Here is a 16,266-nt window from a genome sequence, read left to right on the forward strand (position 1 = left end):
AGTCTCAGGCATCTGCTGACATCACCAAGGCTTCATGGGGAGTCAAACAGACACCCGGCAATGGCAACAATTGCCCCATAGCCACTTGCCTTGGCGTTATTTTGCCAACTTTCCCCAGGTCTTCCACCAGTGTATCCACATGAACAAACTTAATGGAATCACTTTGGAATTAAAATCAATGCTAATCAAGCCAGGAGTAGGAAATATTGGTTTTCACTGTGAGATGAAGGGTGGCCAGCAGGCTGAGGTGGGGGCAGAGTGGTGTGGGTGTGTCCTGCCTAGGCACTGGGCAGCCCTTACCAACAAGAGATTTCTAGAGCCTGGTGCAGACCAGAAGCTTTATTGCTAGCTGTGGTTAAAAGTACCACTTGTACTGATGCGTCACCTGAGATGAGACTGACCCCTCTCACAGTGTTGTTGGAAGATGAAATGGGATGGCATGTACCTGGCCTAGGGAACTGTGCTAATAAAGGTATCGAATTTGAATCTGAACTCTTTAAGGAAAGACACAGATGTGAATACACCTCCCCTCCAATTCTGTTCCATTGCATTCAGCATCAGATACATAGTCTGGATGGCAGATTCAAAAGTAAACACTCCAGCCAAGCCCCGATTGTCCCAGCTGAACTCTCACCGATAAAACGGATTTTTGCCCCTTGTGGACCAAGTGGTTTCATGGTCTCCAGTAGGTGGGTGACTGAGGCTTGAACGGCTGATGGGTCAAGGAGTTGTGCCACGGGCTCAGGGGTGTAATCTTTTAATTCCTGCCTGTTTGAACAACCAAAAGGTAAATTTATAATAAGAACTGTAACTGGGATTTAAAAAAAAACACCACTGAAAGCTTACAAGGGGATGTTAAAAGCACTGGTTTTAGTTTTCCTCCGGACAGGGCTAAATAGGAGAAGCCCAATTCCAGTCTCTGACTTGTTTACCCTCTCAAGAGGTTCAGTAGAGGGAGTGTGATGTCATGATAACACTGATCTGGACAGCACTCAAGCCCAATTCCATCCCAGTCTCAGAAGCTAAACAGAGCTGACCGTGGCTAGTGCCTGGATGGGAGCAAGGATTTGGGGGCAGTTCCCCAAGGGAACACTGGGGGTCCTGAGGCAGAGGCGGGCGATGGCAAGCCTCCTCCAAACAGCCGTTGCCTGGCTGCCTTGGATCTCCTGGCTCCGCCCCACATACCACGTGATCCATTAAAACAAGTGAGAATACAGCCGCTCTCACATTAGTCTCGGCCTAGGATCCATGGACATATAAAGAGCAGCGGCATCACCTGTCATGCAAGGGAGGATACGATACAGAATTCTCCACCAGGGAGGGCTGATTTCAGACATTTCCCTTTCTACCATTTCCAGTTGCAACCAGCCCGGGGACCTTCCTAAGGACAGTTTGATAGGCTCCTACTCTTAGAAAGTGGTTAGGTTTAGTGATCAGTTCCATCCCAAGAGGTGTGGTCTCGGCCAGGCATCCTAGTTTACAGCAACCACTGAAGCCTGAGAAAGGGCATTTCCACCTGAAGCCTCAAAGGAAGAACTTACACGGAAGGCACAGATCTAGTTCCTCTGGCCCAGTGCTGGAGCACAGCCAAGGTACCCACTTCCTGCTCCAGTTCACGGCTCTGCTGCAACAACAGTCTTCCTTGGAGGTAATTCTGCAACACCTGGGAATCACCCACAAGACAGCATATGTATGATGCTCCATTCTTCCCTCATAAGTTCTTCAGCAACAATCAGCATCCTGCATGCCAATGCCACTGAGACGAGTGTGAGAAATTACGCAGATGGTGTTTATGTGCTAAAAATGCTCTTTGTCCACATAGCACTGGGCACAGGACCTCATCAGATGCAACTCAATGAAACTGGAAAGTTTCTACCAGCTCATGTGCAAAATCACCTTCCAAACCCAATCCTTCATCAACTTACAAAACTATTCCGGAGTGGCTTTAGTCAGAGTTTGCAGGAGGGTCCTCTAGGCTCACCATACAGGCCTTTCTGGTGCTTACCTGGTGGTAGTGAATGTTGGTGTAAGTTGTATTTGCAAAATGCATGGGGGTCTTCCAAGTGATCCTGCAGAAGCTCAGTCCTATTGAACTTTCTTCTAGCAAATAGTCATGGACATAGTCCTTCCGGCACAGGGGTTGTACTACTTTACCTACGTGGACACAGAAAGACAGCTGTCAACATGTAAATGCCACCTACTTAACATAAAGGAAAGCAAATAAGGAGCTCCAGACACCCCACTACCTACTCCTGATTGCAGTTCATGGCTTTCCACTCAGAAATAACTACACAAAAGGTAGACTGAACTGGCAAATACTACGAGCGACTTCCACAGTCTGCCTTTAATCTTCTATCCTGTCCCTGTTTGTGCTCTAACACTTTTTTTAGTGCAAGATTAACATTAAATTATCATTCAGTATATAGGATCTAACCTTTACTGCAACCTCCTGTGGATGCTAAAAGCAGACAGGTGGTGGCTTGAAGCCTAGCCGTTCGCATTGATGCAGGACCCCACATCAAGTCATGGCACAAAAAAGAATCAGGGCAACCAGGTGCAACACTTCTTGGAGAAGAAAGCCTTTGCATCTTGTCTGCCCCAGACCAGAATGCAGCTCCTAAAGCATTGCAGTTCTGAAGGGAAACCCATTCTCACCCTCATCTTTACTGGCGATGATGCCAAATTCTTCCATCTCCTCAGTGTCAGTGACTCCTATCTGCTCACTGATTTCCTTCACCAGCTCTGCCGCCACCTGAAACCAAAGGCAGAATGGGTCTCTCTGTGCAGGTGGAGAATATTCCTAACCCCCTGCTGTTTAGCTACAACCAGCCTCTCATCTGGATTTAGAAGAATAACCTGGTTGGGAAGCCCTGCGTCCCAGCCCTTCTGATCGGGGAAAAAATTAAGCCCTGGGAGAGAGGCCATGTTCAGCAGATTTGCTTAATCCCCAAGAACCCAGAGGAAGCTCTGGTCATAAAATAAGCTGAACAAAAATAAGCATAGGAAGGGCAACGTGTCCAGTGTCCAATGGCTGTTCTCCTTGCTTTTCTATTCACAGCAGGGGAGAAAGAATGAAGGAAAAGGCAGAGGGACGGTGTCCACCATGCATGATTATGATGCTCCGGTGTGATTTCTGTGTGCATGGCAGGCTTTCGAGAGCCAGCTCGGTGTAGTGGTTAAGAGCAAGGGACTGTAACCTGGAAAACCATGTTTGATTCCCTGTTCCTCCTCCACATGCAGCCAACTGGGTGACCTTGGGCCGGTCACAGTTCTCTCAGAGCTCTCTCAGCCTCACCTATCTCACAGGATGTCTTGTAGGGAGAAGAAGCTGCTTTGAGACTCCTTCAAGTAGTGAAAATCGGGGTACAAAAAACAGTGCTTACTCTTCTTACGTCCCGCATATACAAATAATCTCCCCCCCTCCAAACCCCCCCCCCCGAAGGACACTTCAAAATAGACTGATGTGGTGAGAAGAGACTTAAGAAATTCCCGTGTACAGAGGGAAGCTTGTATAAATCTTTAAAGCCCCTCAAATCACAGAGAAGAAAATTATGGTCACGTTTCGGAAAGGTGATGAGATTGATCAGCAGGCATGTAAGAGGCCGTTTCACAGGATAGGGAGGAGATTCAGGATTAGCTCTTGTTCTCTACATTTATAGTCTGCTCCAAGTCCTCAGTGCAAAGGGAAATTAAACTTCAAGGTACATGTCAAGCTGCGGCTTAACCACGACTATGGGAATGGTCAGCATGCCTCACCCAACCCTCTTCCTACCACTCTGGAAAACGCACTGTGAACGTCTTGATTCGTGTGTTGAATCTCTCATCTCCCGGCAGGCTGATGGATACCTGGCGTGAGGTGCATCCCTTCTGCAAATGGAAAAACATACAGGACTAGACAGAAATCAACACAGGCATCTTAGTCTCACCCTGCATCCGAGGGGATAGCTAAGCATTTTAGCACTTAAATGTCCGACTGGTATCAGTGAGAAATACTCTCTTATTGCCAGGAATGGGGGATTGAAAACTTTCCAGTTTTTCATGTGTGTTTAATGGACGCAAGTATTAAAGTTCCTGAACTAGTTCTCTTGACTGTATGATGGAAAGTTCTTGCATAGATAGCAAGGAAGATCCTGACTCTTCCTACTTGACAAATCCTGTTGGCAGCAGGCAGGCACTGATCCCTTCTCCCACAAATCCCACCGCCATCACATGCACCACCCCCAAAGAAACACCATCATTCCCCTGTAAGAAACACTCTCACAAACAGCCCTCCTTACCCACTTCTCACAACTCCCCACCAGAACATGATTATCCTTCCCCACCAATCTTTCACAATTCCCTACCCAGTACGACGGCTTTTCTGTTTGCAGAAGCACTGGCCCCTCCAGGTATAATTTTGTTGGGTGCAGTAGCCTGCACTGAGGAATGGGGAAGTTCCCCTTCATTTAATACAACTCTTCTCATGCCAGATAAAATCCATTCCAGTCTCCCAGCCTCAGTAAATGTCCAATCTCGTCCTACAATCCTTTGTGCAACATCCTTCTCGTGTGTCAGACATTATCTCCATGCTATCAAATCAGAGTCCAGTAGCACCTTTAAGACCAACAAAGATTTATTCAAGGCATGAGCTTTCGAGTGCAAGCCCTCAGACTAAGACTAAGACTAAGTCTGAGGAAGAGTGCTTGCACTCGAAAGCTCACGCCTTGAAAAAATTTTGTTGGTCTTCAAGGTGCTACTGGACTCTGATTTGATTGTGCTACTTCAGACCAACACGGCTACTCATTTGAATCTATCTCCATGCTAGACCTTGTTCACACCTAGGATTTATTCCATGTCACACTCAATGTGAACTCAGCCCCATGAGTTCACTTGTATTCTTCCTTGCTTCCCTTGCTGCCTCAGGGACTTGCTTCAGCAACTCATACGGTAACATTTCCCCTACAAACTCCAATCAGTTACCAGCAGTGCTTCCATCTCTACGCGGAATGGCACGTGTCTGCGGGGCCCATACATGACCAGCTTCCTCAGGTTGCTGTGGCAAGTCCTAGCCATTTCTGAGGATAAGAGGAGAAACATCATCAGAGACATATAATCTCAGTAGTACAACTAGAAATGAATTCTAAATCAGCCCCATAGTTGGTGTGAAGATGCACTAATGCAGTGTGGTGGTTAGAGTGTCAGACTTAAATCTGGAAGACCCAGGTTCAAATCCCCACTCGTTCTTCAAATAGGCCTCCTACTTTAGTTGGGGAAATTAGCTTTTATTTGGAGGCATAACGAAAAGGGCTAAACGAGGATCTCCACCAATGTTCATGGGGATGGTTCCTTTAGAGAAACTCCAAATAACCAGTCAGGTATTAAACTGGAAATGCTTTTTGTTAAGGGTAATTAAGAGGCACAATGATGTACCGGATGTATGGCAGTGGATGGCAGGCTTGAGGGGGGGGGGGGTTAGGGAGTTTGGGAGGGGCAAGTGGGAGAGGGGCTTTTATTGCATTTTTAACCATTGAATTGTATTTTATTTCATGATGTGAGCTGCTGCAGGCTAGCCAGCTAAGAATGGCAGCATATAAATTAAACAAATAATAAAAATAATAACAAACACAAACACACAAGCAAAGCTGGCTAAGGAAATAAGAGATTTAATGGGAAAGAGAATATTCTTAGGGAAGTTGGTATTTATCGATCACAGCATGAAGAGAGGTCCACGGATTCAGCAACAAAACAGCCAGATTTCATGGAGTGACGGAGAACCTACAAACTACTAGAGGTCTAAATACAGATCCAAGAGCACGCACACAGAGACTGGGTCAAGGTGCCCATATTTTATAGGGAAAATGTTTCCCAGGGCAATGCTGATATGTGAGCCCACTAAAACAATGTGTTGATGAAATCTCTGGTGTTTCACAATGGCTTTGGGAGATATATGTTGGGTTTGTCCAGAGAAGGACAATGTTCTGTGAGAAACCTCAATGGTTTTCCAGGTGACAGACAATGGCTATAATTACTTTACTTAAGATGCCCTATGAATGAAAAATGATTCTTGATTACCCCTCGGAGTACCGAATGGGAAGCTCTTAAGTTTTGGAAGGGTATTAGGAATTTTTAATTCACAAAGACGGATGTGAGGAAAGCTCAGTTGGGAAACTGACAAAATTAGTTGCTAGTTCCCAGGAAATCTATTTTCCTAAATGATGCATCTCCCTGGGGCATGGAGGAGGAAGTTAGTAGGTCAGCTTCTCATTTTCAAAAGCTAAACTATATGTCCAGGCTTGTCCTGGAGACTATACAAATGGGGAGGGGGGGGGAATGTGTGATTTAATCAATCCTGTGTGATTTAATCCTACTATAGCAGTGGTTCTCAACCTTTTCTTCACTGTGACCCCAACTTTGGCACCGAAGCCCAGTGGGGACCCAGCCAGAGGAGCTAGCGCTGCAGAGGCACTTCTGCTGCCCCCCCCAGTCGTGGCCATGGGTGACCCCCCCCCGGAGGTGACTGGAGGGGCCCAAGGGCCCTGCCCTGGGGAGGAGGCTGCTGTTCCTGCCGCCACGCATCCACATTGCTCGCTGTCCCGCTCCAGGCCAAGCTCCAGGCCAGTCTTGCTCCCTTGGCTTGCTGCTTCTCTCCTTTCTCCTAACTGCGCGGGGGGGTGGGGGTTCCGCAGCAGCCCTGCTGCAGAGCATGTGGGGCTTGCCAGACAGAGTTGGGTGGGATGGGGCAACTTTGAATGGGGCAACTCAGGGGGCTGCTTTCTTGCCAGCTCTGAAAGAGCTGAGCAAAGTGTTCTGGCGTATTCCTCAGCAGGCACCGGCGCAACCCTCCGGGCCCCCTGGACAGCTGCAGAAGGGGCCAGTGGGGCACTGGAAACGAGTGTGTACACGCATGCACACAACAATTGAGGTGGCCTCTGCCCACCTCCGCTGCCACCACCCACCTCTCCACACAGTGCCGCTGCTAGCCAACCACCACACCCCTCCAAACGTTGTCACCTGCCACTGCGGTGGTGGGCAACCTGGCGACCCCAGGGAAGGGACTAGGTGACCCCAAATGGGGTCCCAACCCCAATGTTGAGAACCACTGTAGTAGAGGTTAATATTAAGCATGAAGAGAAGCTCTTGTCTTCAGAATCATCAAAACAAGACTAGAATTCTAGGTAATGTCTAGTTTTGTGATGAGACTAATTCAACTTTGTAATAATAATTGCACACACCAAAAAAAATCAAATAAGGCACAAACAGGGCACATTCTGTTCTTGGGAACAGAACAGAGCATAAAGAATGAGGCTGGGTTGGTGAAATATTGTGTGCTCTTCAGGAAGTACCCATAAAAGTGATGAACTAAATATTACTTTAGCTTATTTCTGCCCGAGATTTCTCTTTATAAGATCAAGTAAAGATAACAGATTCTTCACGTACTTCCAAGGGAGGGGAGTGGTGGTCAGCAAAGGACATTTCTTACAGCTCGAAATTATTGGGACTCTCTATACTAGTCAAGGCAGCCAAAGCTGTGAACCCACAAAACCTTTGGAAATCAGGCGTCAAGGGCTGAGATGTTTAGGTAACAAGGCACAGACTGCCTAGCACCCTGACTTGAGAAAAAGTTGTAGTCAAAGGACGCTACTGAACTGCAGGAGCTTTCTGTCTTTAATAGCAGTCGGCGAGGCAGCATTCTGTCTGCAGTGGGATTCATCCTAGTGTCTGCCAACAATCAGACTGAGCCCTTTTCAACCACTGAACTGACCACACTCCACTCTCCCAGGAAGAGGATCACAAATGAAGACACAACCAAGTCTCCGTCTTCCTATTGCTTTCCTTAATCCACAAAGGATACTGGGGATGAGCATTTCTTCATGTAGATGACGCCAGGATGTGGGTCCCAAGAGATTGGAGGCAAAGGATACCTGAGCAAGGGCTATCGATGTCAGAGCTGGCCTGCTGCAGATACTTGGTGGCATACGGCATCAAGGTACTGGAGGGAAGGAAGTATCCTGTCAAGAGACTCAGGACTTGCCAGCCCCGGTGGCAACTGGCCCTGCAGGATGAAAGAAGGAGAACTGTTGTCTTGTACCCCACTTTTTACTACCTAAAGAAATCTCAAAGCGGCTTACACTCGCCTACCCTTCCTCTCCCACAACAAAGTTAAAATACATAATAATAAAATGTAATTTCAGTTTTACATATATGTTTTAATCTGTGATCTGTAAACTGCATTGAACCATGAGGAAGGGCAGGATACTCATACCTAAATAAATAATATAATCCCCTAGGACAGCCATGCTTCACAATGTGACAAATTTCATCTCTTTTCCTGATATCTAAAGGCAGCCCTGCAGAAACAGCAAATACCCTGGGCTTTTTGACCTATTACACGGCTGCAGGAATTCCAGGCACAAGTGCTACCTCCACATTTACATTCAGGTGGGAAACAATACAAAAAGTGAACTCACAGCTTCGCTTCCCCTGAATGAGACAGTGCCTGGAGCCATAAACAAGTTCAGGTTCATAGTTTATACTGGAGATCTTCACACCTGCAATTCCAGCCACACTATAATGTGTCAACCAGCTAAAATTACAGGTGCCTCAGTTTGGCTGGGACATCAGGTTCTCCCTCTATTACATCTTCTCCCCTGAGCCGCCAGACGGGGAAGTTGTTGAACAGATATTTTGGCTGGCCACCTTGCAAAGCATTTGTAGGATCTCAGGATTATTTGGCCAGTTTGGTGTAGTGGTTAGGAGTGCGGACTTCTAATCTGGCATGCCGGGTTCGATTCTGCGCTCCCCCACATGCAACCAGCTGGGTCACCTTGGGCTCGCCACGGCACTGATAAAAAATTGTTCTGACCGGGCAGTGATATCAGCGCTCTCTCAGCCTCACCTACCTCACAGGGTGTCTGTTGTGGGGAGAGGAATGGGAAGGCGACTGTAAGCCGCTTTGAGCCTCCTTCGGGTAGGGAAAAGCGGCATATAAGAACCAACTCTTCTTCTTCTTTTATTCAAAAGCTCTGTAACCTTCTCCTGACTAGTACTACACATTTGGTGGCTGCCAGTGATCCATTATTTCTATCCCATTCTTTCATCTGGCAAAATGGGGGGGGGGGGGGAATTAAGGTTGTAGTCTACATAATCAATGTACAATTTTAGAAACTGGAGGTTTTAGGTTACCCTCACTGTACATCTGTAGAGTCCTGTTTTTTTACAGCAACATAAATTTCCCCCACAGTCATTCCATTAGTCATCATCCAGGTCCTTTCCAATACAGACTCCCTTGGATAACTTATAAACATTCCATTAACCACAGCCCATATTCTAGTTTTCCTTTCAATTCCAGATCCCACACCATACCAGTACTTACTTATTGGTGTTCTCAGTGATTTGCTTGATGACCTGGCAGTAAATCTCATCCTGCAAATTCTCTTTTCCTTTGCACATCTGCACAAGCCACAGAAAGCATAAGAGGGAAAACAGAAATTCCAGAATCTCTCATTTTACACAGAGAAGGAAGTTCCTAATGCTATTATCTTACAAGGGAATGGATAGTGACTGGGTCTGCAGGGGGATGTTTCTGTCCTCTATAATGGGTGAAAGAATGGAAGGCACTTCCCCTAAATGCCTCCATGAGGCAGTCATGGGTGTTTTAATGGCATCCTTCAACTCCCAGCCTTCTAGGAGAGAATAGATTATCACTGATTCCTCAGCTTCCTTTCTTTTCTCCTTCACTTACATCAGCCTTTCATGGGAATAAGAAACACAAACCTGGAGGATTTCATAGACACACTCCACCTCAGCTTGGCCCTTGAGATGTGGTTGGTCTCCCATGAACCTCATCAATGCTGCAAGACAGGAAACAGAATTATTCTTGGTGTCTTTGGATTGGGAAGGTAAACTCTGGGACTAGAAGACTGGGCCTGAATCCTAATGCACTGGGAACAAGAAAGGGAGGAAAATATGTCCTCCGCTTCTTCAGTACTGGTAAATGCAGACAAGAGACAAGGCAAGGATAAGTTTTCCCTTTATGGGAAAATAACCAAGAGCCTTATGATGCCTTAAAGATGTATAAACTTTTATGTATCAGATGCATATAATAAAGACACCTACTGGTATTGGAAACAAGGATAATGCTAACCACAACCCCCTGACCAGAACTGCATCCTTTTCATCTTTTGGGGGGGCTCTAGCAATAGTTCCTCATCATGTCCCGCTCTTCAACCCAAGAAACCGCTACGTACTCATGAAACTTTTTGTAGCTAGCTCATTCATCTCACTGTCAGAGCAAAATAGCAGCGATTCCTGGATGGGTTCCTGTGGGATCAGAAGAGAAGACGTGAGCAAGAGAGTAACATGACAGACAGAACCTGACAGCATGGGCCTACACAGCTGGAAATCTCAGTCAAGTAGAAGTCCACACACCTTGCTGAGGAGTGAACATGAGCAGAATCAAAAGCACCTGCATTAATCCTCACAACCTGCTCCTCAGTCATCTTTCAACCCCCCCCCCATCCTAAAAAGCAATGGAATTACATCTCTCTCCTACCAATTTTTTTTTTACCTTAGTATGCTGGACTAGGGGATCCAGGTTCTTCTGGTCAGTATTTGTCCCCTTCTGTTCTAGCCTAGCAGAAATGGAAAGTGAGGATGTTACCAAACAAATGAACTAAGAATGCTGGAATAAGAGGTGTCCCCGTGACTCTAGCTAGCAGAGGTGTTCTGCAGCAATTCTTAATCTGTGGTCTACCAGTGGGCCCATGAGATCATGACCAAAAACAAAGGGCTTTGCAGAAGAACCACAGTTGATTAATGTGAAAAACAGCTTGCATTTTCATCATGCAGTTGCAGTGGAAATAGTAAATAAACCTTCAGTTTTGCACACGGGATTCCAGAATAAAAGCATGGGGTGGGGAGAGAAATGTTCTTAGATTTGAGGATGATTAACTGACATTTGTCGGCTAAGGAAAATACTAGGCAGGGCCAATTCCAGCTTTACAGGTGCCTTTTACTTGGAAGATCACTTGGAAATTTATGTTTATGGGCACTTATACCAACATTGGACCAAGAATCGACTTTTCTATCACAGTAAGTAACCTACAGCCTGCATCCATAGGGGCCACCAGGGGAAGCCAGCCAAGCCCCATACACCACATTTTGTCTGTGTTTGGTGCCAACCCTAGAAAAGGGAAATTTCAAGGGTTTCCTACCAATCCATTATTTTCAATTATTATTTTCATCTTGACAACTCTTAGTGGTTTGTGGAATTAGAAAATTCTCTTGCCAAATATTAAGCCCTCTCCTTTATCTTGGCAACCCATCTGTTTCTTTCGGTAGTTTCTTCACACCTCATGGTATACAGAGGCCACATGTGGGCTTTCCCCGTGTCAGGAATATCTGTGGCTCTCCCTTAATTCCTGAGAAGGTGGTGCCCAATTAGGATCAGGATGGCAGTGCACGTGGAGAAGGGACTTCAGCCTTCCTCCCCTTATTATTATTGATGATGTAATTTCTAGGCTTACCCCTTCCTGCATAGCAGGCTTGGGGGTGGGCTGGGCTTGCAATATAAAATTCATACAAAGATTAATAAAATATAAGCATATAACTATATGTAGATTAATAGTAGTTATTAGTAATGGATAAGGAGTGGAAATCCAGTTATTAAATTAGTGGGATTATACAGTTGTTTCCAATTCTGGTTTCCCCTGGAGGGGAAGGGGACAGGAGGGGAGGAGGCCCATTTTGATGTTCTGTTGCTCATTTTGGTCTCAACCATTTCCCCCGGCTTGACACAATAATTCACAAATACCAGAAACACTCCCCTCAGATTGGACAGAACTTGCATGTTTTCAATTTTATAAGAAACCCTCAATTGAGATTATGATTATCTAAACCACCATGAAGTCTGTGTATTTGTGGATATGGGAGTTTTGCCAGAATTGTCTGATCTCAAATTAACCACAAAAGGTACCAAGCACAAAAGCACACACAAAAGGGGGGGGGGGAGGAAGGCAGAAATACATAACTGTGTACAAACCAAATGCAGTGCAAACAGTATGCTGCATTTAGTGAAAACAGTCTCTATATACAGTGCATGTTGCAGTGAAGCATGGCAATTAGTAATGTATAACAATCGATCATTTGCTGGCTACTTAAGACACTTTTACCTTCTTCAGATTATTACAACCCCATTGCAGAATAAGTCTACTTGGATACTGCATCATAAAAGAAGATACTTTTGACTCCTGTCTTCTGTCAATAATCTACAACTGTACAAGGCCATCCCTAATTGCACTGTACTGTTTGCACTATATATTTGGTTAATGTATAATTAATATGGCTAACATTTGGTTAATATACGATTGCAAAAGAGAGAACAACTCCTTTCAAATAATGAATCTCAGGTGTACATTACTTACTTTGAGTGGGCTTCCCGGAAGTGTACCATGGCAAACTCTACCATAGTGTAGTGGCAGATGTAGGAAGAAATGCTGTTAGTAGATGTGTCAGAGATATCTGATTTCAGGCTGTAGGTAGAGTTCTGAAGAAGCAGGAAAATAAATCCCAGAGAAAAATTTTACACACTGGGTTTTGTCCATCAATACCATTGTTCCCTCTGGTTGGGTGACATGTTATCAACGAGAAAGACCTTCTATTGGATTACATGATTAATTTAAATAAATTAAAATTGGTATAATTGTAATATAATCTTTAAAAGAACTGTCAAGACATATTAATAGTGACACATTGCGACATACATGAATCCACCCCAGGTATTCACTGAGGAGGGATTCCTGCCTTCTCCTCCATGTTATTTTCCCAAATTAAAACACAGTCTGGGGTTTATTTGTTTCATGGAGGGGTTCCATATGACTGTATGCTTGCAAGAACAGTACCAAAACAACAGACTTATGTATGCTTTAACATATAGTTTGGCCCTTAGGAAACTTTCTGAGAGACCTGAATATTATATCAATATAACTATTTAAAGTTATGAATAATAAACCAAGTTTTATACAATGGAAAACTCAGCAGTCCTGGCAAATAAAATAAAGTTATATCTAAATTATATATTTGTCTTATTGCACCTCAGTGTTGAGTACCACCCTGGACTATCCGGTTGGCAAGTTAATTAATAGCTTCCAATGTAGTGGAAAAGGTCCAGCATTTGAGTACAGACATGGCAGAGGTCACAGACTTGTAAAAAAAAACAAATCATACATGTTCAGGTTGGATTGAGGTTGTGTAGAAGAGAAGAGCTTGGTTTTTGTATCCCTTTTTACTACTCAAAGAAGTCTCATAGCATTTTACAGTTGCCTACTCTTCCCCTCCCCACAACAGACAACATGTGAGGTAGGTGAGCTGAGAGCTCTGAGAGAACTGAGAGGCCCAAGGTCACCTGGTTTCATGTGGAGGAGTAGGAGTAGTTCTCTGGAAAGCTCCAGATTTCTGCTCCCTATGGCTTTTTGCAGAGAGCAGAAAGCACAGGTTTACCATCATGAAGTACACCAAAATTCATGGAATTTGGGCAGTTCTTCAGTTCATGAACACCATTTCACCAACAATGAACCAGCCAAAATTCATGACAAATTTTCATTTATCAGATGGTTTGTGCCCATCTCTAGTCAAAGGAGACATGTACCTTCCTTTTCCATCAGAGGAAAAACTGGTAAGATCCAATGCAATGCCTCTAATAAATTACATTTGCTGGGTATTTACAACGTGGAGATCACTGGGATGTTTAGAGCATTTGAGGTAATGGCAGGACAATTAAGGTATTGTTTAGAAGAATGTGGTGTGTAGAGCCCATTTTAAGTATATCTCACTTAAACCAAAATTTCAAAATAGGATGAGAATTGTCTGAAATTAAAACAGTATTTCTGAATAGAAACCCAAGAATAGAAACCCTGCATGTACTTACTAAAATTGACCAATGTCGAGATAGAGACTAATGGCAGAGTTCTTATGTGAAGGTGAAAAACGTAACATTATTTTTCATTATCCCTCATTACTGAGGAACCTCTGCTCAAGATCACTTAAACATGTTTATTGACCTCAATAAATAAATTGTATAAATCAAATGTGCTTTGTTACTTGTAATATGCCAAGAAGAACACAGATTTTTAGTTGTTATGCCCAAAAGCATCAAGATAGTTAAATAAGTTCTTCTGTTATTTAGGGTATTACATTTATATTGTGTCTTTCTTCCATGATAGAAATCTAAGATGCTTATCTTACCAGAGACATATATGCTTAGATTCAGCAAGGTGCCCTCCAACCATGTCCCAAGTCCAATAATCTCACACAGCCTCAGGAAGGATCTCAAGCAAACTTTATTGTGTATGCTTCCAAGCAGAAATATAAAATAAAGTATTTATAATGACTTAATTGACAGCAAAGAAATAGCCAACAGAAAAGAAGATTGTTGGTTCTATTCTCCATTTGCATAATTTAGAAAAGAAAGGGGGGGGAAGACTCTTTACTAGAAAACAGTTTAATTCCAGCAGGCCTCGCACCGTTGTTATTGAATCCTTTTGCAAACCCCCTGTGTCCAAGCAGTTGTGTCATAGCCACAGGCCCTTCTATTTGTCAGATAGCCTTCCATGAAAATTATTCAATAATCCATCTGCATCTGTCTCAGGCTGCCTCACCTTCTTGCGAAAGATATTCTCCTGTGACTCTCCCTTTGTACTGTTCTTGACCTCTTCGTGTCTGTTTAGATGGAGGATGAAGTAATCAGGAGCTGCCACACGCTGAACCAAACTGGAAGGGAAGAGGCCAGAGCGACCACCAATGGAGCCAAACTGCCACCCTTGGGAGGGAAGGATAAAGAGGAATATTCATGTAAAAACACTGGGCTGGATCCAGTACTCTATGAGCTAGAAGACTGCAGATCCTCCCCTACCCCCACCAATAGACTTCCAGAAATGCCTTTTACTGATAGATAATTGGATCCAACCCACTGGGTCAAGTCATGAAAGACATTCTTCTCAATACCTATCTTCGACCTAAATTGTCCTGGCAACTTCATTTTGTCTGGATATTATCCATACATATATTCTAAAAAATGTAAATATGCTCTTTTCATTGCTTTTCTGTATTGCTACATCTGCACTGCTACATGTGTAGGCAGTGCTTACAATGATACCAAAAAGATAGGTTCGAGTAGCCATGTTGGTTTGAAACAACAGAACAAATTTAGAGTCCAGTGGCACCTTTAAGACCAACAAAGCTTTATTTATACCTTGAATAAATCTTTGTTGGTCTTAAAGGTGTCACTGGACTTTGGGGGCCTTTTTGCATGGGGATCTTTGTTGCAAATTGGTCACTGAATGAAAAATCGCCATTTAAAATAGTGGAATTCGTCGTTATGCATACCTGCCTTTATAGTGGAATCAGTTGCGTTTTTTAGCGTTTCCCACAGGCTTCCGGTCTCGGCAGAAATCGCTAGAAAGGAAGCGCTATTGCCAAGCTCGTCCCGCCCCTGGCCGTCAAGCAGCCAATGGGCAGCCGTTAGCATGCTCCCAAACAGCCCCTTTCCCTTTAAGGAAGGTTTTTTTTTTTAAAAAAAAACAGACCCATTGTAACGAATCTGGGTAGATTCGTTGCAACGGAGAGACCCATCCAGCTGCCTGGGGTGTTTGAGCTGTCGTTTGATCGGTTGATCGTTAACACGCTGCCTCAGAGTGAAAAAAAAAAAATCCCCCCCCCCACGGGCCCGATTTTCGGCTGAATGGAATGTGTGAAATGTGTGTGTGAAATGTGTGTGCTTAGTGACTGAAGGGGAGGGACTGAAGCCGGGAAGCCTCTGTTTGAGCTGTCATTTGATCGTGGCCACGCTGCCTCGAGTGGGAAAAAAAAATCCCCCCCTCCCCCCCCCCCTCACGGGCGCGATTTTCAGCCGAAACAGTGTGAAAAATAAAGGGAAAATAAATCAGCAAACGGGCTTCTGCGGGCTTCTTGTGCTTAGTGACTGTAAACAGCTCTGAGGAGGGACTGCAGCCTGGGAAGCCTCACTGGCTAAACGGAGGCTCGCCGGTGCATTGATCTCCACTCGCTCGGGGAAAAAAAAATGGCGATCGCTTCGCCGGAAGTTTGGAGGACAGGCTCAGGAGGAGGGACTTTGAAGAAACCGCAACAATGGGAACGCACAGGTCTTTTTCGCTACTGTTGCAGATTGGTTGCAGGAGTGTATCGCTTTCCGGAGGGTGAATCCACTTTTTGGGATTCCCCTAAAAGCGCTACAACGAAGCGCTTTTTGCTGATTGGTTTCAGGAGTGTTGC

General features: G+C 44.7%; 1 protein-coding gene across 6 annotated transcripts in view; it reads right to left on the reverse strand.

The window, feature by feature from the left end:
- The window catches only part of MYO15B (myosin XVB), a 111,847-nt gene that overhangs the window by 6,863 nt on the left and 88,718 nt on the right, over positions 1-16,266 (reverse strand). For all 6 annotated transcript variants that reach the window (XM_077327770.1, XM_077327773.1, XM_077327769.1 and 3 more), the window contains 13 exons: positions 14,634-14,794; positions 12,402-12,523; positions 10,547-10,610; positions 10,227-10,299; positions 9,754-9,830; positions 9,353-9,429; positions 7,902-8,032; positions 4,960-5,054; positions 3,790-3,867; positions 2,656-2,752; positions 2,006-2,154; positions 1,542-1,663; positions 635-768 (listed from right to left, as the gene is read on the reverse strand). In XM_077327770.1, coding sequence (XP_077183885.1) covers positions 635-768; positions 1,542-1,663; positions 2,006-2,154; positions 2,656-2,752; positions 3,790-3,867; positions 4,960-5,054; positions 7,902-8,032; positions 9,353-9,429; positions 9,754-9,830; positions 10,227-10,299; positions 10,547-10,610; positions 12,402-12,523; positions 14,634-14,794 — 1,380 coding nt within the window. The remainder of the gene's footprint in view (positions 1-634; positions 769-1,541; positions 1,664-2,005; positions 2,155-2,655; positions 2,753-3,789; positions 3,868-4,959; positions 5,055-7,901; positions 8,033-9,352; positions 9,430-9,753; positions 9,831-10,226; positions 10,300-10,546; positions 10,611-12,401; positions 12,524-14,633; positions 14,795-16,266) is intronic.

Source organism: Paroedura picta, chromosome 3, assembly GCF_049243985.1.
Source record: "Paroedura picta isolate Pp20150507F chromosome 3, Ppicta_v3.0, whole genome shotgun sequence".
NCBI classification, from domain to species: Eukaryota; Metazoa; Chordata; class Lepidosauria; order Squamata; family Gekkonidae; genus Paroedura; species Paroedura picta.